General features: G+C 40.6%; 1 protein-coding gene across 1 annotated transcript; it reads left to right on the forward strand.

Annotated features, from left to right (window-relative positions):
- The first annotated feature begins 79 nt into the window (after positions 1-79).
- On the forward strand, positions 80-26,345 carry LOC103600492 (gamma-aminobutyric acid receptor subunit beta-3-like). The gene is made up of 3 exons (XM_008584771.1): positions 80-295; positions 23,098-23,180; positions 26,074-26,345. The coding sequence occupies exons 1-3, from the start codon at positions 90-92 to the stop codon at positions 26,343-26,345; spliced, it is 561 nt and encodes a 186-aa protein (XP_008582993.1). The 5' UTR covers positions 80-89.
- The last annotated feature ends 1,095 nt before the right edge of the window (positions 26,346-27,440 follow it).

The following is a 27,440-nucleotide window of genomic DNA, read 5'->3' on the forward strand; positions in this document are numbered from 1 at the left end:
GTTGGCCCGTCGTGGAGAAAAATACCTGTGACCAACACAAACTAATTTTCTTTTTTTTCTTTTTTCTCCCTTAGGATTATACCTTAACCATGTATTTTCAACAATATTGGAGAGATAAAAGGCTCGCATATTCTGGGATCCCTCTCAACCTCACACTTGACAATCGTGTGGCTGACCAGCTTTGGGTGCCCGACACATATTTCTTGAATGACAAAAAATCATTTGTGCATGGAGTGACAGTGAAAAACCGCATGATCCGCCTTCACCCTGATGGGACGGTGCTGTACGGACTCAGGTCTGTCTCCCTCTTTGGGGCCAATTTTGCAGTTACATGGTGCATTGGCATTGAATTTTTTACTTGAGATAATTATAGTAAGTGAGACTATGTCCTCAGATTAATTAGGAAACATTCATGAAACACTTTGAACTTTGCAGGAAAAAAAAATCTCATAAGCATAAGATTTGGGGCATTACTGTTACTATAAATAGTCATCCAGCCATTGAAAAACAGCCTCCTTGGATTGATTGTATATAATTGGGTTGCCATATCTAAGAACCCAGATTCCCTCAGGAAGGATTTCCCATATCATAGCCACAAAGGCCTTTAATTAATATCGCCCTGACACTGCAGAAGCTTTAACAAAGTTTTCCCAAAGCTATTTGCATAGTTGAAAAAATGTCTGGTGTGCAGATTATATGGTATAGTCTCCATGAAGCTTTATGAGGTGGTGCCACGAATATTTATGGGAGTAACTAAGTAGTGAGAGGCTTCCTAATGAGAAAGATCTCTCTCCAGGTCTCCTAATGTAATCGCTCAAATCAGGAAACCAGGCTGCCTTCCTGAGCCTGGAGGAGGAGGCCCCAGGCTTCCTTCGTTGCCCTGGAAACTGCCAGACCTTCCTGTGGTGGTCCTTCACTGCTGGTGGTTAATTATTTTGAATATCACCTTGCTAAATGGTGCTCTTAAAAACCTCTGTCTCTTGCATTGATTTTGCACTGATTTTTACTTTGTTTTGTTTTAGAATAATATTTTGGGTATGTGCATGTGTCTCTCTCGATTACCTGGCCTACAAGTGCCCTCAAGGCCTTCTAGGAGTGGCCCACAGTTTTGAGTGGAACACGTGGATGTCTTGGAGAAAAGATTTGTCTGAAAATGATGAGTCCAGAGCCATCTAACTAAGACTCCAACAGCTATAAGTAAAATCATAAAAACGTGTGTTTAAATCCACACCACTGAGACTTTTGGTGTCTCAAGATAAGTGAAGGGAATAATTTAACATTGCTTTAAATAGGAGCTGTTGAGTGACTTCTCAATACCTTATTGTGTGGAGTGAAAGTTGGGATTGTAGCAAAATCACACTTTTTGACTGTAATAGAAAATAGTGGCACATGTCAAAGTGAAGGGAATAATTTAACATTGCTTTAAATAGGAGCTGTTGAGTGACTTCTCAATACCTTGTTGTGTGGAGTGAAAGTTGGGATTGTAGCAAAATCACACTTTTTGACTGTAATAGAAAATAGTGGCACATGTCAACTAAGCCATGGTTTTGCTTCAAAAAGAATCTAGTTTGAAGTTTCTTTGGGAGGATTTCAGCATTTTATATTTTTGCCCCAAGTTGAGAGATGTGGTTATAAAATTCCAGAGGTTCTGAGAAGTATATCAGTTGTGCAAACAATTATTAATTAACTCTGTGAGCATGAAATGAAGAGCCATTTACCTGCCTCCCACCCCCCAAAAATTAAAACAGAAGCAGATATACCTGTATGAATGTGTGTTTGCATGAATATGATGTGTCCATGTGTGTGCATGTGTATGATGAGTGTGTGCATGTGTGCACACATGCATGGTACATGTGTTCCAGTGTGCGGTGTGTGTGTGTACATGTATGGAACATGTGTGTGTGTGGTGCGTGTGTGTGGTGGGGGAAGAGCAAAAGAAGCAAATACCAACAAAAGTGAGTCCAGGAGTTTTTGGCTTTTTAAACACAACTTGCTCTTTGGGTTCCCTCCGTTTCATTTTGCATTCCTCCTTTTCTTAGCAGAAGTAGAGTACGCTGGTATGTTGCTGTTAAAAGCAAAGAGCTTTAACTCTGTCAGGACAGAATTATATAATACGTGTAAAAGCACTAATACATTTTCAAACTCCTTTTGAAAATCTTGGATTTAGTACAATAAAACAGGTAAGAGTGGCTTGCGCACATGCTCTCCAGTGGATGTAGAATACCCTGTCTCTAGATATTCCTGTTTTCAGAATCATTATAATGTAACTATGTAACTGAGGACAGATCAACTGTCACCTTTGCAAGGAGAGCTTTTCTCTGATCATTTATTCATTTCCTGTTATATCACTGTATTAGTCTGTTTCTGTTGCTTATAAACAAAATATCGAAGTAGGTAATTTTTAAGACAACAAAATTTATTGCTTATGGTTTCAGAGGCTGTGAAGTCTTTTCTGTGCAGGGAACACATCTGATGAGGGTCTTCTTTGGTGGTGGCTTTTCAGCAATGCAGAAGTATCACATGGCAGAAAATGGAGGAACAGAGCGAGAGACTCCCATGTGCTCTCCTTTTAAAGCCCTCAGAATCATGCCCCTGACCACCATCATTAATCTAATCACCTCTTCAAGGCCCCACCTTTCAATCAACTGCAATAGGATTTCCCACCCTTTTAACAGTCACAGTGGTGGTCACGCTTCTAATACATCAAACGTGGGGGACACAATTCAATCCATACCAATTACCTTGTTTGGTTTTTGTCGTACACTTATCCAGATCTGATTTGTCTGGTCAATTTACTACATTTCTTATTTTTTGACTCACTGCTCCCACCCGTGTCAAAGGGGGAAGAACATGAGCTCTGAGAAAAGAACTGTTTCTGTCTTGGTGACTGTTCCATCCCCAAATCTAGAGTAGTGTCTGCCAAAAAAAAAAGTATTGTATGAGGGTTAAGTTTGAATTTCAATTCTTCTTTCTGTAGTATTTATATATTTTTTAAATTTCCATTAAAATTTTCAATCCTTTAACATTTGTCTCGGTACACGATGTGAGGTGGCTGTCAGGTTTTCTGCTCTCAGATGGTTAGCTATTTGTTCCCATACTCACCAGTTTATTCTTCCATGTGAACTTTTGAATCATTTGTTTTATCAAATTCCTAAAAGTACCGTTTGCGATGTTTGTTGGAACAATGCGTATGAAACACCGCTTTGTGAAGAACAAAAGCTACCCTATGTGCACTCTTTTCTGCATAAATATGACATGTCTGCCTCTGTTCTTGTCTTCATGTATGGCTTTTAGTAAGGTTTTGTCATTTTCTCCATCGACCACACACTCATTTCTTGATAAGTTTATTCCTATTTTTTAAAAGTATGGTGCTGTTAAGAATGGGACCACTTTTCATTGTCTTTCTAGCTGGCTCTCCCCGGTATATGGGAAGGCTATCGATCTGTTTATGACTGTCTTTATGTATGCACCTATCCAAAATCATATCCAGCTGGGCTAATCTCTTATTATTTTCAATAGTTTAGTTAATCTTCCTGAGGATTTTAGTCTTACAATGATATTGCATATAGTGATGATTTTTATCCTCATTTTTAATAGTTTTTATTCTTGTTGCTGTTTCTTGTTTTATTGCATCGACTCGAACTTACAGAACAATGATAAACTACTGGGATAAGAGTGTGTGGTATCACCTCGTTCTTCATTATAATAGGGGTGCTGTTTGTGCCCCACCGTGAAGGACAACTTGCACTTTTAATTCAGGAATTGCTTTTCAGAAGGGAGTATGCCAATTTATACTCCCATAAACTATGGGATAAACCATGTATTAGCTTTGAATTCTGACACCTGCTTTGGGATTTACCATTATTTAGGCTTCTGTAAATAATCCATTTTCTTCATCCTCGAGGCTGGAGACAACCACGTGTCTTGCCCTAAGTTCAGGTTCATACATTTCTCTATGGCCCACCCCACAGCATGTTTATTCTCCCCTTCATACTTATGTTGAGAACAGAGCAACTTCTCCATCTTCCCATCTAAAGAGACCATCTGATGGGCCTGATGCTCACTCCTTGCCTCCTCTCTCAAAATGAGCAGTGGTCCCTGATCACTTCAAGACCCAGTATCCCCTCGGCATCTTCTCCCCACTCAAGGATTTGTCTCCTGCAGTTCTAACCCCCCTTTCTACTGCTGTTCTCCCTCTCACCATGCTGCCAGTGTGCAGCCTTCTCACTGCTCTTCAGAACTGTCAGGGATGTCCCTGTCTCAAGGCTTGCGCACATGCTCTCCAGTGGATGTAGAATACCCTGTCTCTAGATATTCCTGTTTTCAGAATCATTATAATGTAACTATGTAACTGAGGACAGATCAACTGTCACCTTTGCAAGGAGAGCTTTTCTCTGATCATTTATTCATTTCCTGTTATATCACTGTATTAGTCTGTTTCTGTTGCTTATAAACAAAATATCGAAGTAGGTAATTTTTAAGACAACAAAATTTATTGCTTATGGTTTCAGAGGCTGTGAAGTCTTTTCTGTGCAGGGAACACATCTGATGAGGGTCTTCTTTGGTGGTGGCTTTTCAGCAATGCAGAAGTATCACATGGCAGAAAATGGAGGAACAGAGCGAGAGACTCCCATGTGCTCTCCTTTTAAAGCCCTCAGAATCATGCCCCTGACCACCATCATTAATCTAATCACCTCTTCAAGGCCCCACCTTTCAATCAACTGCAATAGGATTTCCCACCCTTTTAACAGTCACAGTGGTGGTCACGCTTCTAATACATCAAACGTGGGGGACACAATTCAATCCATACCAATTACCTTGTTTGGTTTTTGTCGTACACTTATCCAGATCTGATTTGTCTGGTCAATTTACTACATTTCTTATTTTTTGACTCACTGCTCCCACCCGTGTCAAAGGGGGAAGAACATGAGCTCTGAGAAAAGAACTGTTTCTGTCTTGGTGACTGTTCCATCCCCAAATCTAGAGTAGTGTCTGCCAAATCCAGATCTGATTTGTCTGGTCAATTTACTACATTTCTTATTTTTTGACTCACTGCTCCCAGCCGTGTCAATGGGGGAAGAATATGAGCTCTGAGAAAAGAACTGTTTCTGTCTTGGTGACTGTTCCATCCCCAAATCTAGAGTAGTGTCTGCCAAAAAAAAAAAAGTATTGTATGAGGGTTAAGTTTGAATTTCAATTCTTCTTTCTGTAGTATTTATATATTTTTTAAATTTCCATTAAAATTTTCAATCCTTTAACATTTGTCTCGGTACACGATGTGAGGTGGCTGTCAGGTTTTCTGCTCTCAGATGGTTAGCTATTTGTTCCCATACTCACCAGTTTATTCTTCCATGTGAACTTTTGAATCATTTGTTTTATCAAATTCCTAAAAGTACCGTTTGCGATGTTTGTTGGAACAATGCGTATGAAACACCGCTTTGTGAAGAACAAAAGCTACCCTATGTGCACTCTTTTCTGCATAAATATGACATGTCTGCCTCTGTTCTTGTCTTCATGTATGGCTTTTAGTAAGGTTTTGTCATTTTCTCCATCGACCACACACTCATTTCTTGATAAGTTTATTCCTATTTTTTAAAAGTATGGTGCTGTTAAGAATGGGACCACTTTTCATTGTCTTTCTAGCTGGCTCTCCCCGGTATATGGGAAGGCTATCGATCTGTTTATGACTGTCTTTATGTATGCACCTATCCAAAATCATATCCAGCTGGGCTAATCTCTTATTATTTTCAATAGTTTAGTTAATCTTCCTGAGGATTTTAGTCTTACAATGATATTGCATATAGTGATGATTTTTATCCTCATTTTTAATAGTTTTTATTCTTGTTGCTGTTTCTTGTTTTATTGCATCGACTCGAACTTACAGAACAATGATAAACTACTGGGATAAGAGTGTGTGGTATCACCTCGTTCTTCATTATAATAGGGGTGCTGTTTGTGCCCCACCGTGAAGGACAACTTGCACTTTTAATTCAGTGTAGCCATTACTTAAGGTTTTACTTCCATTATGTGTGTCTACAGTACACATGTTGACTGTCAGGTAGTTTCCAGGGATGGTGGGGTAGGTTGAGATACAGCGCTCAATAAAATAGATGCCACCAACTTATGGTGTTTATATTTCTCAACTAATTATAGATGAGATGATTGACCTTAGATTATTTTTTAAATATTATAAATAGAAATAGATTTTATCAATTCAATCTATACTTAGATGATCATTTTCCTTATTCAACCCGTAACTGTGATATATTAATGTCCTATCTTGATCCATTCTTTTTAAAATTTTTATTTTATATTGTAAATTGACAATTCATAGTTGTATATATTTATGGGGTACAAAGTAATGTTATGATTTAAGAATATAGTGTGAAATAATTAAATAAAGCTAGTTTACATATCTATCACCTCAAATACTTAACATTTGTTGTAGTGAAAACATTTAAAATTTACTCTCGACATTTTTGACATGTACTATATTCTGTTATTAACTATATTCACCACACTGTGCAATGGGTCTTAAAAAAAAAAAAAACATATTCCTCCTGTCTAACTGAGACTTTGTCTCTTTGACCATCATCTTCCTACTCCACCACCCCAGCCTCTGTAACCACCATTCTACTCTCTGCTCCTAAGAATTGAATTGTTTTAGATTCCACACATAAGTGAGAACAGGCAGTATTTATCTTTCTGGGTCTGGCTTGTTTCACTTAGCATAATGTTCTCCAGTTACATCCATGTTATTGAAAATGAAAGAATTTCTTTTTTAAAAATGCTGAGTATTCCATTGAATATATACACTGCATTTTTAAAATCCGCTTATCTGTTGATGGGCACTTGGGTTGATACCATATCTTGGTTTGCAAATTCTGCTGCAATGAACATAGGACTATAGACACCTCTTTGACAAACTGATTGCAAATCTTTGGGGTAAATATCTAGAAGTGGAATTGTTGGATCATATGACAATACTATTTTTAGTTTTGGGGGGAACCTCCATATAGTTTTCTGTAATAGCTGTACAAATCTACAGTCCCACCAATGTACAAGGTTCCATTTGTTATCTTTCATCTATTTTATTGTAGCCATTATAACAAGTAGGAGGTGATATCTCATCATTGTGGTTTTAATTTGCATTTCTGTAGTGATTAGTGGTGCTACTTCTATGTCTTCTTTTAAGAAATGTCTCTTCGGGTATCTTGCCTAATTTTAAGTGGGTTTTTTGTTTTCTTGCTATTGAGCTGTTTGAGTTCCTTATATATTTTGGATATTTATCCCATATCACGTTAATGGCTTGCATATATTTTCTCCCAATCTATAGGATGTCTCTGCACACTGTTAATTGCTTCTTTTTCTGTGCAGAAGCTTCTTAGTTTGATGTAATCCCATTTGTCTATTTTTGCTTTTGTTCCCAGTGCTTGGGGGTCAAATCTAAAAAATCATTGCCCAGACCAATGTTGTGGAGCTTTCCCCCTATGTTCTCTTCTGGTAGTTGTACAGTGTCAGATCTTTAATCCATTTTGAGTTGATTCTTGTATGTGGGGTGAGATAAGGGTCCAATTTTATTCGTCTGCATAGAGATATCCAGTTTCCTAATACCATTTATTAAAGAGACTGTCCTGTTCTCACTGTATATTCCTGGCAAGGGTTTCCACATATTGGGATTTTCAAAAGAATGTTCTGGTCTGTGAACATTTGTTAGATGAACTTTCTGGGTGTGGGAGGGGAGAGTGCAGCCTGAGACTTTCTATTCTGCCATGTTGCTGACGTCAGACCCCATCCCCTCCATCTATTCTTGAATTCCTAGGATAAATACTATTTTGATGTTTTCTGCCCTGGCACACATATCTTCAATTTCTGCTATACTTATGGGTCTTTTTAGGTTTTCTTTTTGTATCAATCTTGAGAATTCATGTTTTTTGGGAAAATACCCTTTTTATCTGAACTTTCTAATTCATTGGTATACACATGTTCACTGCTTTCTCCTATTTTTAAGCTACTAAGAACATATTTTATTTTCATTTTATTTATAATTGTGTTCAGTGGCATCAAGAAATATTTACCTATTTCATTTATATTATTAAAGGGCTAGCTTTTTATTTTATATTTTAATTCTATTCATTTACTTCTGCTTTATCTTTGTAAACATCCTCCTTCTCTTGCCTTAAAAGATCTCTACACTGGGGAATGACATCAGCAAAAAGGCAGACTAAAATGCATCAAGTTCTTGTTTCCCCATGGAAACATCAAAAAACAACAGGAAGCTATCTGAACCAACTTTGTAGAAGCTCCAGAAAACGGTCCAATGCTCACAGCAACCAACCAAATGCCTAATCAAGAAAAAGTTACATTCAAAACAAGAGGAGAGTTTTGTGACATTTTTACTTGCCATTTCTCCCACCCACTCCCCAGTGCAGGGGCAGTTTTGGTTTTTAGCAGGTCACAGTCCCGTTTCAGGTTCTTCCCCTCCTACCAGAGGGAGCAGAGCAGATCTTGTGTGCAAATTATTATGTACATGCATTTTAAACTATCTGGCAGATACCTGAAGGGCCAAAGCAAGGTGTTGCTCTCTGTCCTGCATAACTCAGAATGCAGGCAGGAAAAGAAGCAGGCAGTACTCATAACGGCTAAAAGATGACTATAAACCCACAGATGCCTGGGGCAAGAGATTCTGAGTGGAAACATAAAATAGACCTCAGCCCGAGGGAGAAGTTAGGATGAAACTCTTTGGCAAATTAGGTCATTCAAAAGCAGCCACGTATACAGGGAGTCTTAGAAAGCCATGCATATGCCCAGACAAGACATATGGTCAGAAAAGTTTTAAGAAAACCTTAAGTGTTTACTTTGGGCTGACCCCTAAGCTCAGAATGTCCCAGCACATAGTGAATCTGCAGACTGGAAGACGTGGCTCTTCTTTCTTTTTTGTTTGTTTGTTCTGTTTGTTTCAGCTTCTGGCACTCAAAGAAATCTCTGTTAAAACTTTAGCTGAATGATCTAAAGAAACAGAGACTTTATTGATTATACTTGATGAGGAATAATCTTTTCAAAGAAAGTTTAGAAATGTCTCAAAACAGATGGTGTAATAACTTTTAAAAAGCAAACCCTTGGGAAAGAGAAGAATCTAATTTTCCAGAGTTACCACATTATAATGATCAAATACCTAGTTTTAGGAAAAAGAAATTACAAGGCATAAAAAGAGAGAAGAAAACACGGGCCATTCAAAGGAACACAATTAATCGGCAGAAACCTAGACATTGGACTTATTAGATAAAGACTAAATCATCTGCTTTAACTACTCAAAAAGGTAAGGGAAGATGTGAATGAAGAACTAAAGGAAATGGGGAAACTGATATATGAATAAAATGAACACAATAAAATAAGCAGAGAGATAGACATTATGAAAAGAAACTCAACAGAAATTTTGAAGCTGAAAAGGACAATAACTGAAGTGAAGAATTCACTGGAGGTGTTCAATAGTAGATTTAAGCAGGCAGAAGAAAAAAATCCACAAACTTGAAAATGGGACAATTAAAATTGTTGAGCCTGAGAAACAGAAGGATAAAAGAATGAAGAAAGTGAACAGAGCCTAACAGACTTGTGAGAAAAAAATCAAGTGGATCAAAATATGCATTATGGTAGTCACAGAAGATGAGAGAGAGAAAGTGAGAAAGGAACAGACAGGTTATTTGAAGAAATAATAACTGAAAACTTTCCAAATATGATGGAAATAAGTCCAAGAAGCTCAATGAACTCCAAGAGGGATAAAACCAAAGAGACCCACACTGAGACACATTATAATGAAATTGTCAAAAGACAAGGACAGAGAAAGAATCTTGAAAACATCAAGAGAGAAGTGACCCATCACATATAAGTGATCTTCAAACAGACCATCAACCCATTTTTCACAAGAAATCTTTGAAGCCAGAAGGTGGTGGGATGATGTATTTAATGTACTGAAAGACAAAAACTGTGAGCAGAGAATTCTATATCTGGCAACTGTTCTTTGAAAATGAGAAGAAAATAAGACACTCCCAGATAAACAAAAGCTGAGCAAATTTATTACCACTAGACCTTCCCTAAAAGAAATGCTAAGGATTTCATTTCAGTCTTTCAGGTTGAAATGAAAGAATGCTATACAGTAACTCAAAGACACATGAAGATACAAAGATCTTTGGTAAAGGTAAATAAAAGCCAATATTGTTGTAATTTTTTCTTGTAACTCCAATTTTTCATTTTCTACATGATTTATAAGAAAAATGCATAAAACTAATTATAAATCTGTATCAGTGGGCACACAGCATTTTGAAATACAATTTGTAACATAAATAACATAAGGGGGTACAGAGCTGACTAGAGATTATATATGCAATAGGATGTTAAATATAATCCGCATGGTAACCAAAAAGAAAATATCTATAGAATATACCCAAAATAAATGAGAAGGTAATGAAAATTTGTCACCATAAAAAAATCAGTAAAGTGAAAAAGAAAACAAAGATGAGAGAAATGAGGGAAGAAAAAGCTAAAGGACTTTTAGAAAACATAACAAAATGTCATAAGTAAGTTCCTTATGAGTAATTACTTTAAAGTTAATGGAGTAAACTGTTTAATCAAAAGCTAGAGATTGGCAGAATGGACAAAAAATAAAACAGGGTCCAATTATATACCACCCACAAACAGAAATCTACAAACACAGATCTAAAGACACAAATAAGTTGAAAGTGAAAGGATAGAAAAATGTATTTCATAAAAACAGTAATCAAAATAAATCTGAGGTGGCTATTCTAATATTAGTAAACATAGACTTTAATTCACAAAACTGTAATACAAGGCAGAGGAGAACACTACATATTGTTGAAGGGGCCAATACACTAAAAAGATATAACAATTATATGCACCAAACATCAGAGCTCCAAAATATATGAAACATTCACAGAATTGAAAGGACATACAGACAGTTCTATAAGAATACCAAAACTTGGGCCGGCTCGGTGGCGCACTGCGCTAGTGCGCCGCTTGGGAAGTGCGGAGGCGCTCCCGCCGAGGGTTCGGATCCCACATACAGACTGGTTCCCGCTCACTGGCTGAGCGAGGTGCGGGGGCAACACCGAGGGTTGCGATCCCGTTGCCGGTCCCAGTCCGGTACGGGGGCGACACTGAGGGTTGCGATCCGTTGCCGGACACGGAAAAAGACAAAAAAAAAAAAGAATACCAAAACTTATGAGTGCTAAGTACTAAGAAGAAAATTTCTACTTTTAGGCACATACATTGAAAAGAATAATTATCTCAAATCAATAACCTATCTTTACACCTTAAGGAATGAAAAAAAGAAGATCTAAAAGAAGGAACAAAAAATAATAAAGAATAGAGCAAAGATAAATAAAATAGAGAGTACGAAATGATATAGAAAAATCTATGAAACCCAAATTTGGTTCTTTGAAAAGATCGACAAAATTGACAAATCTTTAGCTAGATTGACTAAAAAAAAAAGAGAGAAGACTCAAATAACTAAAATTAGGAGTAAAAGTGGGGATATTAATATCAATTTTTTAGAAATAGAAAGGTTTATAAGAAAATATTATGAGCAATTATATGCTAGAAAGATAACCTAGATGACATGGACAAGTTTCTGTAAACATACAACCTATCAGAACTGAATTATGAAGAAATAGAAAGTATAAACAGAATTATTATTTGTATGGAAATTGAATCAGTAATCTAAAACCTTTCAATAAGAAAAGCTCTAGATCAGATGGCTTTACTGGTAAATTCTACCAAACATTCAAACACCAGTTAATTAAAATTCAAACTTTTTCAAAAAATTAAGAAGGAGAGAATGCTTCTTTACTCATTCTATGAGCCCAGCATTACACCATAAAGCTAGACAAAAGCACTGCAAAAAAAAGGAAGCCATGGAGCAACATCCCTCATGAATACTAATCTAGAAATTCTCAAAAAAAAAAAAAAGAAAACAGTAGCAAACCAAATTCTGCAACATGCAACATGACCAAGTAGGATTTGAAAGTCAATCAAAGTAACATACCACATTAGGAGAATGAAGAACAAAAAGCACACATGATCATGTCAATTGATGCAGACCACATATTTGACAAAATCCAGCACTCTTCTGATAAAAACATGCAATGATCCAGGAATAGAAGGAAACTTCCTAAACATGATAGGATTGTATATGAAAAACCCATAACTAACATCATACTTAATGGTTAAAGACAGCAATCTTTTCCCCTAAGTTCAGAAACAAGACAAGTATGCCTGATTTTGCTGCTTCTATTCAAATACCAGCAAACATCTGTTCACAGACGACATGGTCTTATATAGAAAAACTAAAGATTCTGCACACACACATATACACACATGTTGGTTATAACTAAACAATTAATTCAACGATGTTGCTGAGTACAAAATCAACACAAGAAAATTAATTTCATTTCTATACAGTAATAAATAATTCAATAGAAATTAAGAAAGCAATTTCATTTAAAATAGCATCTAAAATAATGAGAAAATTAGGAATAAATTTAACAATGGAGTCAAAAGACTTGTATAGTAAAAATTATAAAACAGTATTGAAAGAATTTGAAGAAGATATAAGTAAATGGAAAGACATCCTATGTTCATGGATTGGAAGACTTACTATTGTTAAAATGACAATACTACCCAAAGCAATCTACAGCTTCAATGCAATCCATATCAAAATTCCAATGGCATCTTTGTGTAGAAATAGAAAAACCCATCCTACAATTCATAAAGAATCTCAAGGGACCCCAAAAATCCAAAACAATCTTGATAAAGAACAAAGTCGGAGGTCTCACAATTCCTGATTTCAAAGTTTACTACAAAGCTATGGTAATCCAAACAGATTGGTTCTAGCATAAGAACAGACATATAGACCAGTGGAATAGAATAGAGAGCCCAGAAATAATCCTTACATATATGGTCAAATGATTTTTGACAGGAGTTCCAAGACAACTTAATAGGCGATGGACAGTCTTTTCATTAAATGAAGCTGAGTAAAACCAGATACCTATATGTAAAAGAACAAATTTGGACTCTTAACTTATACCATATATAAAAATTAACTCAAGTTGGATGAAATACCTGACTCAAAGAACCAAACCTAAGAGCTAAGAATATAAAACTCTGTATTAGTCCGTTTTTGTTCCTTATAACAAAATACCTGGAACTGCATAATTTATAAGAAAATTAAATTTGTTGCTTACAGTTTCAGAGGCTGGGAAGTCCACAGTCCAAGGAACACATCTGGTGATGTGACAGTGACCCAGGGGTCTCACATTGCAAGAGGGTGAAAGCAGAGAGAGCAAGAGAGACAGCTCCTCTTGCGCTCTCCCTTTAAAGCCCTCAGAACTACAGCTCCCAACCACCATTATTAATCCATTCACTACAGTATGGTCCTGCAATCCAATCACCTCTTCAAGGCCCCACCTTTCAGTTTCCATAATAGGATTTCCTACCTTTGACAGTTACAGTGGAAATATTTCTTCCAATACATGAACCTTGGGGGACACAATTCAATCAATTCACAGAAAACTCTTAGAAGAAAACAGGGGGAAAGCTGTGTGATATTGGATTTGGCAATATATTTTAGATATGACAGCAAAAGTACAAGCAAGAAAAGAAAATAGGTAACTTGAACTACATTAAAGACTTCTGTGCATCAAAGAATACAATCAACAGAATAAAAAGGGAATGACAGAATGAGAGAAAACACTTACAAAAGGGGGTTAATGTACAGAACATATAAAGATCTGTATGTCAACAAAAAAGCAAACCATGAGACCCGATCAAAAAATGGGCAATGGACTTGAATAGATATTTCTCCAAAGAAAAAAATATATAAATAGTCTATAAGCATGTGAAAAGATGCTTAAGACTATTAGCCATTAAGGAAATGTAAATTGAAACACAATGAGATGCTCATTTGCAGACATTAGGATGGCTATTATAAAAAAAACAAAAACAAAAGGGAAAAATCCAGGGCTGACAAAGTAGTGGAGAATTTAGAACCCTTAGCGATTGCTGGTGGGAATTCAAAATATTTCAGTCACTGTGGAAACTAGTATGGTGGTTCCTCAAAATTCTAACATAGAATGATTGTATGATCCAGAAGTTCCTCTTCTAGGTATATACCAAACGAAAGAAAAGAAGTGACTTAGACACTTGTACAACAGAGTTCTCAGTAGCCAAATGGTAGAAACAACCCAAACGCCCATCAACAGATGAATGGATAAACAAAGTATGGTATAAACATACAATGGAATATTATTCAGTCATAAAAAAGGAATTTGATACACAGTTATGTTTACTTCTGTTTGGTTTTGATTTGTAGGTTTTTAATCTACTGGTTTATTTGTTTACTTATTTTGACTTTTATGTAGTCAAATTCATCAGTCTTTCATTACTTCTGGATTTTAAGCCAATAGTTAGGAAAGTTTTCCTTATCGTCAGATAAAAGAATTCATCCATATTTTCTTTTTTCTTTTCTTTTTTTTTTTTTTTTTTTTTTTTTTTTTGATGGTTTGGCCAGTATGGGGATTTGAACCCTTGACCTTGGTTTACAACACTGTGCTCCAACCAACTGAGCTAACCAGCCAGGCCCCAACATGGATATATCTTAATAACAATATGGCAAATGAACTAAGCCAGGCAGAAAAGAATGAATATTGTATGATTTCACTTATATGAGATATCTGGAATAGGTCAATTCATAGAGACAGAAAGTGAACTAGAGAATCCTGGGGGCAAGGGACAGGAGGTAATGGGTGTTGTTTAGTGGGTACAGAGTTTCTGTTTGGGATGATGAAAAAGTTCTGGTAATAGACATTGGTGATGGTTTAACAACAACGTGAATGCACTTAATGCCACTGAATGGTGCACTTAAAAATGGCTAAAATGATACATTTTACATTACATATATTTTACTCCAATTAAACAAAGATTTATTTATTGTTTCGTGTTTAATTTTAATTTGTTGACTTGGATGCTATATGGTTTTGCTGTTTAATAAAACTCAGTTGCTTACTGTTTCATCTGCTCTGTATCTATCATCCTCTCTCTGTTTCAAAGCCTTGCATTTTCCCTCTGCCTTTGGGCAGGTATGCAAGTTTACCCTCTCCTTTCTACTCCAAGTATTGGCTTCAGACCAGCAGCAACATGACCTGGGAACATCATCTGAGAAATTCAGAATTATAGAACCACCCCACACATTCTGACTCAGAATCTGAATTTTAACAAGATCCCTCAATGACTTGTATGTCCATTAAAATTTAAGTCGCTTCCACATCATTCCTTCCTTCCTTCAGGCTGCTTTTTCTTATGTCTCCCTGTTCTTATGTTAAAGAGGCCATGCCTTTTGGTAACCAGACATACATCTTCCCAAATTTTTAACTTTTATTTCCTTTGTTTTCATATCTTTTCATGGAACACCTCTTTGTTTTATTCAGAATGTTTATCCTTCCGTGGGACAGATCTATCGAGACAAAGAGATTTTCTGGTAATGATCTTGGTCCTTTTAGTCTCCCTCTCATGATAGAAGCTTTAGCTTATAGGGCATAACTGTGAAGATTAGGTTAATGTGCTCCATTTGTTATGCTTAATTGCCATTTACCCAGGATAGGTCTTTCTCTCTGACTGCTGGGGTAACAAACAAGGCCATGAAGTCAGACACACTGTGTGGTACTTTGAGTAGAGTCTTGAATGACATTCCCACTTCCTGCCACCCCCCAGCCCACTACATGGCCCCCTCTAGCTCTGGGTGGCTTTCCTTCAAGCCTCTGGGTCCCACAAATTTGACTATATCTCCCCAACTACTTTCATCCAGGGGGTTGTGTTCTCTACACTAGAGAGATGGAGAGACAGAGAGTTAGATGTGTTGCTGCTTTAGCCCTGTCTGATGGGGCTTTCTGTGGTGATGGAGAAAGTGTATAATGGGCATGCTAAGCAGCCACCAGCCAGCCATATGTGGCTACTGTGCACTTGAAATGTGGCTAGTACATCAGAGGAACTAAATTTTTAAGTTAATTTAATTTTAATTAATTTAAAATTTAAGTATAACTAGTCACACATGGCTATAGACAGTGTGGTTCTAGATTGTAAAGCACTGAGTGCCATGATTAGATGTAGATAGTTGGGGTAACTCCCAGTACTTTCCTGATAATTGTTTCTCCCCTTCCTCGTTGGAGGGCTGAGCCTGTGGTGTTTTCCTTATGAACTTCCCTATCCATCCACCCAGACGGTTCCAAGAGCACCTGCCAGGATGTAGCATACACTTTTGTCTTAGTTTTGGTTTTCAGTTTTGGCCCCTGTGTAGCTTTATCACCATATCATTTGAAAACTGAAAGATGATGCATCAGACCCATCTCATTTGCCTCATGTGACTGCTCATTTCATAGAGATTGATTTTTCTAAATGACAGTGGACTTATGCTTAAACATAAAACCACAAGTTCCTATTTTAGGAAAATGCCATCCACCAAGTGTTTTCCTGTCTTATGACACTCTCAGAAGTATCAGGTTGTGGTTCCTACTTATTTATAAAATAATTTTTGATTTTCTATATATGTACTACTTGTGTTGACTACTGTATCAGCCATCTATTGCCCAACAGTGCTGTGTAACAAACAGCAAGAAAGTCTCAGTGCATACACTAGTAAGTGCTCATTGCTCATGCATCTGGGTGGTTAACGCTCATCCTGCTGATCCTGGCAGGCTCACTCACAGGCTGGGTGTGGGTGACCCATTAGCTCACCCAGGGGTGGTCTCTGAAGAGCTGAGTGGGCGCCTCAGTCCTGATGCCTGTGTCTACTCTCCTTTAGGACCAGCAGACTTGTCTGGCAAGGCTTTCTCTAGCAGAGGCAGAAGCAGAAGAGGAAACCAGAAACACAGAATGCCTCATGGGGTGTAAGCACAGAACTGGCACACTGTCACTTCCGCCCATTTTATCAGATAAAGAGAGTCACAAAGCCACCCACATTCAAGAGGTGGGCCAAGAGGCAGCTCCTCTTTCGTGAGCAAAATTGCAAATGTCTCAGCGAAGACAGTCCCGGGAAGGAGAGGAATGGGCTGCTGACCCAGTCAACTCCTGGCAGTGAATTTCTCAGCAACAGCCTCAAGGAGTCTCCATAGCAATGGCCTTTGGGCAGTTCTGTGAATGTGTTTTCTCATATATTTTGTAAAACAAAACAAAAATTAAGCACTGGCCTATGCCATGTGCCTTCTGCACATTTAATAACAAGCACTTGCTTAAGAAAAACGCATGATTTGAAATATCTGACTTAGGTCCTAAATCCTAGCATCTGAGTTCCCATTCCTGGAAAAAATGACAGCTGCCTTTACAACTCAATGCACCTGCCATCAGGGAACCAGGAATGAAAGAGTGTGAGCTACCCATTGAGTGGTTATAAGAGGCTAGGTGGTTACCTCTAAAGCACACCCTGGCTTTGGTACTATCCAGTGGCCACAGATATTGCCCAGAGTTCTTGGGCATTTGAGCATCCCGAGTACAAGCCAGAAGTCACACAGGAGGTGCTGCTAATTTCTTCCAGGTTCTATTAGTTTAACAAGATTGTGATTGCCATGTGCCAGGACTACACTGAAGGCAGCATTTCACTCTGATCCTCACTGCAGCTGAAGCTCTAAAGCTCATGGTGTTGACACTGTACTCAGTTGTGTAGGATGCAGTTCTGCAGCACGAGGATCCACAGGGATGACTTGGCTATTAAAACAGGGGGGTCTCATCCAAGCACCTTGACCAGTGAGCCCGTGGAGTCTCTCAGAGGTCAGTAACCACGCAAGGCCAGCATTCCTTCTGGGAGTGCTTGTTACAGGGCTTGCATCTCCACTGACTCTTACGTTTGGGGCATTAAAGTCAAGAAGGGCCAAGCTACCTTTCACGTTCCATGCCTTGCTTGAGTCCACACTTCCTGCCTCCACATGGTCCTTGTATCTCCAGTCATTTGTTCAGTAAATATTTACGGGGTTCCTGCTCTTTGGGGCCGGGGGCTATTCTGGGCACTGGGGAGATGGCTATGGACAGGACAGGCAAGGCTCCACTCTCACGGGCTCACAAGGCCGTGTGTGAGGGGCCAGGCAGTCAACAAATAGATGAACAATCTCATTTGTAGATGGTGCTAAATATAATGAAATCATGAAAATGGGGCAAAATGAGGGGAGACAGCTATGAACAGGTGCTTTAGTTCTAGAGGCCTCACTGAGAAAGCTGGTCAAGGATCTTGCCTTCCCATGGTCAGCCAAGAACATAATTACCAGCACTCACATTGGACATGTGTCCTCTGCAGAATTTATGGTGAATCGAAAAGATGCACACAAATAGGAAAAACGAGTGCATTGCTTAGTCCACTATCATTGTCAATCCCAGACTATGCCCGTGCTCAACTTTCCCAAACACTCTGACAAGGAGTGCTTTTGTACCTGGCCAACAAGTCATCTTTTAGGCAAATGTTTGCAGCAGTAAGCTTGTTCCCAACCAGCTGACAGCAACATTCGACAGCAACCCCTACCAGGTGGTCTGTAGAGAAATCTGTATTTGTGCAGTGACATGAAGAGTTTGCATCTGCCCTTATTACGTTTTTAAATTGGTGAATATTTAAAGATAGAAGTGCTGATGCCAAAGTATATCTCACAAGCTTGATACAACTGAGAAGAAATGGAAACCCTTCAACACACTGGAATCCCTGGATCCTGAGCTGCTTGACTTGGGCTTCCTCCCCCACCTCTGCAGGACAAGGGCACCAAGGACAGCCTGGGGACAGCGTCCAAAGACAGTGTGTCATAGGTGTCCTACAATGTGACTTCAAACTTGCCAGAGACATGCTGTCCTCATAATGTTCAGGTCTGCTCCCTGCATTTTCATACTTTTACCTCTTAAACATATATTTAGGCATGTATTATTTATAAAAGCAGGATGATGTAAAAAATTACCCTATTCCACAATGGGTGGGAAACTGGATTGAATGTTACTACAATTACTGCAGGAATTGCATGCAGAATATTTATTTTCTCCATTTACTTATATTTTCAACTTGTCATATATATAATAAAGTTTTTTGAAAAATGGAATTAAAAGACAGTTTGAGTTTTTTCATTCATGAACTTTTTGAAGACCCCCATACATGCATACGATCTGTGTCTATCTACATCTACATTTATATCTCTATGTATGTATTTCTGCCTATCTACCTGTCTATATAAATTTCTTTACCTTATTGCTCTTCATTCAAAACAAGACCCTCAATTCCTGAGTAGGCCTTTAGAAGTTGAATGTATTTTGTACTTTTTAAGGTAAATGAGGTGTGGGAGGCGTAGTAGTATGTACAGTTCCAGCTGCCTGGATCTGATGCTGCATCTGCCTCCCAGTGGCTCTGTGAACGTGGTCAAGCTACTTACTCTTCCCAAGCCTTGGTTTGCCCATCTTCCACATGGGAATAATAATAACGCCTCTGTAATGTGGTTGTTGTGGGATTAAGTGCACGTGTAATGAAGTGCTTGGCACGAAGCCAAGCACTGGGAAGGCCCTGGACAGCAGGTGCAGGTGTGACGGGCTGCTGTCCCAGTGCCCACACCTTTAACGTCCAGTCCTCTAGCCCTCACTCCTCTGTCTCCCCCCCACATTCTTTTGGTTTGTTCTTACTTTCCGCTCCCAGCATCCACAAAGTGTGACTGTCTGTGAAGAAAGGACGCATTGATGCAGACACCTTTTCTACCACTGGGCCACTCTCTTCCTCTGCTTTTCTTTGAGAAGCCATAGCGACTGAGCACTGCAGTCACAGCCCCACACAGTCCTATTTGATCCTTCTTGGTTGGCTTCACCACTATTTCTTAGAAATAGAGGTGGAATTCTCAGATTACAGAAGGCTGGGGAAGCAGAGTTAAATGTTGGTTAAACTCTCCTCTCAGGACAAAAGAAAATTATTAGAGAACAAACAAAAGGTGTGTGTAAGTGTTGGGGGTCACACACATGGAGCCCAGCTGTCACTGAGACTCTCTGCTCTTGGTCTATTTCTGTCCACTGTGCTTGGGCTCTCAGCTCTGCAGTCTATGACATTCATCAGCCTTCCTATGACTTCTGAAAAGTCCCGGGGTGCTCGTTTCTGTCCATTCCCTCAGAAAGTCCCCTTTGCATGCTCGTCACGAGTTTAGCCAACTTAGGTACAGGTTTTGTGACTCAGAGGGGCCTGCACGCTGGGCAGCCTACTTCCTTTCTCCTTCTGCCCCCCTTTCCCTTTTCTTGCCTTTCTGTCCCAGTAACCCGACCTCTCTCCTCCTCCATGTGCTGTCCCTGGCATGCCTTCTACAGCATGAGCAGGCTCTGGAGTCTCATTTTTCACCCTGAGAGGGTTTTGCAAGTATTTCTTCCAAATGAAGAAGAGGAGTGAGTAGATGTTTCTACCTCATTCCTCAAGTAAATAGAAAATTATGTCAGAATGAGAAGACATGGACAACTGCTGCTCCGTGGAAAAAAAAGAGGGGCTGCCTTGGTGGGAAGAGGAGCACACTCTCACCAGTTCTTCTAGCTTCATGTTCCTTCCCCTTTCAAAAATGCCCATGACACGCTCTATGTAGTGTCACAGTAGGTGTAAGAGTGGTGCCCCCAAACAATGTGAGCATGCTGGTGTGCGTGTGTGTGTTTTAGGGGTGGTTTGGGGAATGAATAAAACAACAAGGGCTGACCGGTTGGAGTGCAGTGCTGACGACACTACAGTCCAGGGTTGATCCCCGTGCCAGCCAGTGCCAGAGAAGAAAAACAGAAACAACCAATAGGAAGTAGTATTCTCAATTACTGGCTCTGTTCAAGTGAATGGGTACCAAAATGTACAGGAAAATTTGAATATTTCCAGTGGAGGTCTTGTTCATAAAAATTCATAATTTTAGCAGTATTTTATTCTAGTTTTTCCTTGTAGACATCTTGTGTGGATGTTGGGTTGTCAGTTTGCCATGAAGCATGCCAGAATTTAAAAGTGTGAGGCTGGAACTTCAGTCAACTAGAAAGAAAGATGCTGTAGAAAAATATACCGAAGAGCTGCATGTTGATTTTGTATTATGCAATGCACTGCATTCCTTGGCTCCAAGGATATTGGAAGTGTGGTGATATTTGGCACGGGTCTGTAGTGCTCGGCCACTGGCTGCTCGCATAGAGAAATTCAGCATGGCCCCTGCCTGCTGGGTGTGTTGCATTCCCCTCTGCCACTCGCTGCCACCGACAAGCAGGATTTGCTCATCTGCTGGTCAGCCAGGTGCATGCTTTCCTCCGTTCTTCCCTTAGCACCTGCATTTGGGTTAAGTGAGACAAGCCCATGAGAAGCAGCCCGTGCCTGGTGTTTTACAGCTGTTTTGGTTAGAATCTGTTGGTAGGAGCAGGGTTTGCTCATATTAATCACAGTATGAGTAGGTTTGTTGTGAATATCCACAATGAAGTTTGTCCAGAAAAAGCAGAATACCAGGCTTCAAGAAAGATGGACCTGAAGGATAGTTGGGGATTCAAGCTGACTCTTCGGGTCTCAGGAGAAAGCAGTCTCACTTCTCCACTCCAACAGTCCATTGCTGCCTTGGCATCACCAGGACTGCTGGTGGGTCACATAATTCCTGCATAGACGTCAGTGTCTATGTGCACGCCAGCAGGGCCAGATGCCCTGGCCCAGGCACAGTGACTGCTGCCTGCTTGGCTCTCTGCTCGCTGCATCTTCCCTGCCTCTCCTGGCTTTCTCATACATTGCTCCCCAGTTTGAAACAGCACTGCAAGATCTAGATCCTGGCCTGGAGCTTCACTTTCACTCTTGCTTTGACGGTTTAATTCATTTCTGTAGAAGAGAATCCCATTAGCTTTGCTCTGCCTTTCAACTCAGACAACACCATGGATCACTGGCCAGCTGATGGCTAGCTGTCTTTGAATCCTGGACCCACTCAGTTTCATCAGCTTTGACAGTGGTGGGGAAGGGGTGGGATTCTAGAGAAATAGAGTATAAAACACAGTGCCCTAATGACTGCATTTTTGGCAGCACCTTTGAGTAGGTTGGTTTCCCTAAGAGGAGGCTGTAGACAGAGCAGAAAAAGGACTTGACATTCCTAGAAGTGCTGTTTTTCAATGTGTGGCTGGTTTAATCATGGCAGAGGCATAGCTGTCTTTGAGCATGATATAAATTCTTTCCATAGCTTTAGCCGAACTCAAGGGAAGTTAACCCAACCAATTTTGATTCATAATCAGTAACATGGAAACCAAATACTCTCTTTGAAAAGATAGATGATCACATGTTGAAAAACTCTGGAGTGTTAAAATCCAGCCCAACAGACATGATAAAATAAGATCAGCACAAGTTTGGTTTAAAGTTCCAAAGTGCAGCCTGTGGATCTGCAGCTACTTTAACACGTCGCAATGAAAGTCAACTCAATCTGAGCCTAATCAGTGTTGCCCCACACGTAAGTTCTCTCTGTACTAGAGGTTAGAACAATAGACAAAAACTGCAGGTAAGAACTTCCTTGAAAACCCCTTTCTCTGCCTTCGGTTACCCAAAGTCAATAAGAACCAACAAACAATTTTATAGGATGTAAAGTTTTTGTCATAAACATGGTGACTATAGTTAATAATAATGTTTTGTTTACTTGAAAATTGCTAAGAGAGTAGATTTTACGTATTCTAGCCACAAAAACAACCAAACGATAAATATGTGAAGTAATGCATATGTTAATTACCTCGATTTAGCCATTCCACAACATCACGTGTGGAATCATCATTTCAAAACATCATGTTGTATGCCATAAGTATATACAATTCTTATTTGTCAATTAAAAAAAAAACTTTAAAATAAATTTTTTGTGTTGTTTTTCTTGATAAGCTGGTCTCTAGTGCACTGAAAGAGTTTCTTATCCATTGGAATTTTTCAGTATATATCGTGAGGATGTTTAGTCAGTTGTCGTCTGGGGAGGGGTCCTCCATGGGGTATTACTTGCAATTTATCTAGGAACTAGAAATGGTCTCCCTGCCACGCCTCTCCCCCTGTCTTTAATGTCTCCCTCACTCTGCCTTTTTCAGAATCACCACGACAGCGGCATGCATGATGGACCTGCGAAGATACCCGCTGGATGAACAGAACTGCACTCTGGAAATCGAAAGCTGTGTGTATCTGTATCTGAGTTTCTTTTCCTTCCACTTTGTGTTTTAAGTCTTTTTTTTTTTGTCATTTTTTAGCATCTTTTCAAAGGTGTCCATAATTTTCTTGACATAGTTTTCACAATCTCAAATATTAGAAGTTTAATTCTCCACTCTGAAAATTTCATTGTCATAACAGCGAGAGGGAATAAAAGTATAAAACAGTTCTTCATTCTAATCTGATTAAGAGCATCTGTTTGCTTTGTTGAAATGTAAGAAAACAAATGCCCCCATCTCGCTCCATTCAGTGAGAAGAGTGTAGATGCCCAGGTGCAATTTTCCTGCAATACACTGCATCATGCCTGAGTGGCTATGCTGCTGGGACCCTGGGCAGTCAGAGCAAAACTCACTTCCCACCAGGAACTTGGCTTTACAAACAGGCTCTCTCTACATCTCAGCAATTTTCTTAGATTTGAGTAGTATTCAGATGCTCTATTGATAATTCAACACTAAGTACTTACATGAGGGACGAGAGCTGCATCTACAACAAACGTCCCTCCTGCTACCTGAACTGCATCTCCCGGCACATCAGGATGTTGTTGTTGACATTGGCCTATCAAAGACAGGTGTGTAATTAGTAACAAGTGGATTTAGGCTTGTCAACATTTATGCTGAATTTTTGCAACATGTCTTGATGCTATTGTGGTGAGAAGAGCATGTCTTTGTGAATAAACGTGCTGAGAAATGGAACTGGTGATGGCCTAGGGTCCAGATCTGGGGTGGAGCTGGTCCCACTGTGTCCCTTGGTTCCACACTACATCACTTTCACGTTTTCTGAGAGCTGTGCTTTCAGAGAAGACAAGAGACAAAATCACGTCAAGTGATGCACAGTTGAATCATCTGGAGGACAGAGGCTCAGGGGACAGATGATTTGCCGGTAGCTGAAGGACCATCCTAGGAAGTTATTCTGTGTGGCTAGAGAACAAAACTCCAATGAGTCAATAAAAGTTTCAGGAACACAAACTTGTATCTAAGTGAGGCAGCACCTCTTCCAGCCACCTGAACACGTAGTGAGTGGCTTCTGAGAGTGTGGGTTTTGTGCTGCGTGGACTGGGGTGGAGGCCAGTAGGAAGGCCTGCAGTGAAAGAGATCCCCTCAGTGTGCACGGCCCCTCCCCTGCAGAGCACAATGGTTAAAGCATTTGAGCAGAGGAAGGGATTCTCTCAATTTTCTGGTGGCCTCACTATTCACATCACTGTAGTGGGAATGGAGAAAAGAAGGATGTGGCTTTATTTCTAAGCTTGCAGGCAAATTCTGTGATCCATGAATTCTTCCATCAGAAACTTACTGGACATCAGCTCTATGTGGGCACTGTCATGAGCACAAGGATATATGGAGAAGATAGTCAAAATGCCTGCCTCTGTGGAACTTCCATTCCAGAAAAGACAGAAAACAGACAAATAATAAACAGTGATAAATGCTTTGAAGAAAACGAAGTCTGATAAAATGGTAGTGAGTGATCGTGAGGTTGCTTGTGAGGTGGAATATCAGGAAGGGCTTCTGCAAAAAAGGTTTTATTTAAGTCAAGAGGTAAACGTAAGGAGAAGAGCCACGTGAAGGTCTGGAAGAGTGTCCCTGCAGAGGGTACAGCAGCCTGGGGTGCAGCAGGCTGGCCCGGGCTGTGGGACGAGGCCCCCGAGGCTGGGCTGCTGAGCACGGGAAGGAATGGAGGCACACGGGGGCCTGTCCTGTACGTCTGTGAGGTCCTTGTAAGAAGCTTGGACTTGTTTTGCTAATTGCATTGGGAAACATTTGAGGGTTTTAGGCAGAGGACTGGCATGATACAATGTGTGTTCTATTAAGGGTTGTGCAGCTGCCAGGTGAGAATGTAATGTAAGGAAGTCAGGATGAAGGGAGCAGACAGTGGGTGTGACCGTGCAATCCGAGCAGAGAGGTCAGCAGACAGGACGAGGCAGATGGCTCTGCTGTGGGAGCAGTTATCCCTAGGGCTGGGCCATTTTTTTGTGTAACATCAGATATTGGGTGTCTACCTTTCTGTTGTATTACATGTTCAAATCAAAATGTCTGTTGTATTGAGATGATATTTTTCTCAAGACCTGTTTTTTAATTGATCTTATTGATAAAGTTGACCTCATCTTTTAGGAGACTCCTGGGTATCACAAGTCACATCAGACTTTATTGTCCTACTTACTCATTCTCCAGAAGCACTGACTAATCACCAAGTGAACATGAGCACTGTGCAAAGAACTGGGTTTGGAGATATAATTCAGCTAATGACCCCTCCTCTTTCTGATGAGACCACCTGTGCAAATCTCTAAGGGTCAGGAATATCCCAGCAAAAGGCATTTCTAGGGCTGGGAAACCTCCCGGCCAGGAAGAGTGGAGAACCTATCTAGAGAGGCCAGGGAGAACCCTGCTGCTGCTCTGAGCATGCGCCGTGAGATTGGCCACTGCCTGGCTACGTTCACCTCAGTCTTTCAGTGTCTCAGCAGCACTTGGGAGGAGCTGCTTTTCCAGAATTCTTCTTACTTGAGTCCTCATTTTCTCTTACAACTACCTTTTTCATTGCTGTTAAGACATGTCTTAAATTCATTTCTGTGTGATGTCCAGGCCAGCTCTAAAGTTATGCTTTGCAAGCAGAACTCTGGTAAGAGCTCTCAGCCTCCCCAGCTTCTCTGCCTTTCAACACCAGCCTGGTACATCTCAAACAGAGGCGGTAACACAAGAACACGTGGAAGTTATTTTCAATGACGCTCCTCATAGACAAGCACATTAAACAAATCTGCTTCATATGCGGCAAAGCCATGACTCCACTACATTAATGACAGTTTCTTTAGCCAGGCATTTATAGAAAATGATGTTTCATATCTGCATGTCCCTGCTTCTCTTTCCTGGCAGATGGCTACACCACGGATGACATTGAATTTTACTGGCGTGGCGGGGACAAAGCTGTCACTGGAGTGGAAAAGATTGAGCTGCCACAGTTCTCCATTGTGGAGCATCGTCTGGTCTCGAGGAATGTTGTCTTCGCCACAGGTGGGTCCTGTGTCCACTCACAAGAATCAACAAAAAATTTTATAGGGTTTATTTACAGTCCCTGTGGGGGCCCCTGGCCGCGTTTGCGTGATTGTCTCCTTATGAAATATGCTACAACTGACTTACAGCGCTGAGTCATCCAGAGAAATGCCATCATCATCAGTAATTCGTCATCACATATACCTCTTGTCTTCATATCTAAAGGGGATCCATAGCTTTGATGGCTAGGAAGGGTCACTTGAGAAGGAAGCACTCTCTGGGACTGGTTACTGAAAAGTTGGAAGTCTGAGGGTGATTCTAACCAGTCTATGTTTGATAATGTAAGAAACCTTCGTCCTTGGGCAGATGAGGCCATCGATGCCTTGGAGGCGGGAGGGACGTAGAAAGAGGAAGCCAGAGGAGGTGGGTGCTACCCTCCAGAGTGAGCTGCCTCTCCCACCCCAGGCTGGCAGTCAGCGTGGCGGCCCAGGAGCGTGGCCACCAGCGTTAGCCCTGACTCTTCAGACACAGTTGCCTTCCCCTGATGCTGTCAGAAGGGGTTGACCCAGCCTGGGTTTCATTGTCCTCCCGGTTTCAGCTGTCCAGAGACTGAGACGGTACCTTCTGCCCTCTCTTCTTGCTGAGGTTTTACTGAATTTCGAGGTTGTGTGTTTTACACCTGCAGGGCCTGAATGCCCTGCATTGTGTCTGAGGTAACAGATGAGGGTGCTTAGTCAACTGTAAGGCGCTAGCAAGACCACCAGCTCCGGGTGGAATGTGTTGAGTGGAGGCAGTGCTGCCCTGTAGCTGAACAACAAGCGAGTAGAGATGCCCCGGGCCTGTGACGACGTTCCTGAGCAGGCGGGCCTGCAGGCTGAGCGCCCCGACCCACAGCCACCTGCCTCCCCTTGGCTTGGCCAGCTCTCCTGCATTCTCGGCTCCCGAGATGCCGCCTCCTCTGGGAAGCCTTCCCGACCTGCCTGCCCGCGGGATGGGCGGTGGCTGCGCATCTGTACGCACTGCCCAAGAACCTCCAGGCTCCGCCCGTGGCTCACCGGCCCGAGGTTTGGGGCAGCGCGCCCCTCCCACCCCACCTTGTGTGGCGCCCACGCGTCCTGGGCGTGAGGCGGCTGTCACTGGGTGAGTCAAGGTCACGCCTACGTCCCTCCTCCCACCCCACCATCGAGGGCCGATGGACATGGTAAGTAGAGACCAAAGCCTGAGTGTTTAAGACACCAATTAGGTCCGTC

The sequence above is a fragment of the Galeopterus variegatus genome, unplaced genomic scaffold (assembly GCF_000696425.1).
Source record: "Galeopterus variegatus unplaced genomic scaffold, G_variegatus-3.0.2 Scaffold3368, whole genome shotgun sequence".
Lineage (NCBI taxonomy): Eukaryota > Metazoa > Chordata > Mammalia > Dermoptera > Cynocephalidae > Galeopterus > Galeopterus variegatus.

Bases quoted from the DNA above. Each gene is read 5' to 3' on its own strand.
- LOC103600492 (XM_008584771.1), top strand. From the start codon at position 90: ATGTATTTTCAACAATATTGGAGAGATAAAAGGCTCGCATATTCTGGG. The intron at 296-23,097 runs GTCTGTCTCCCT...TGCCTTTTTCAG, and splicing joins ACGGTGCTGTACGGACTCAG to AATCACCACGACAGCGGCAT. The intron at 23,181-26,073 runs GTGTGTATCTGT...CTTTCCTGGCAG, and splicing joins CACTCTGGAAATCGAAAGCT to ATGGCTACACCACGGATGAC.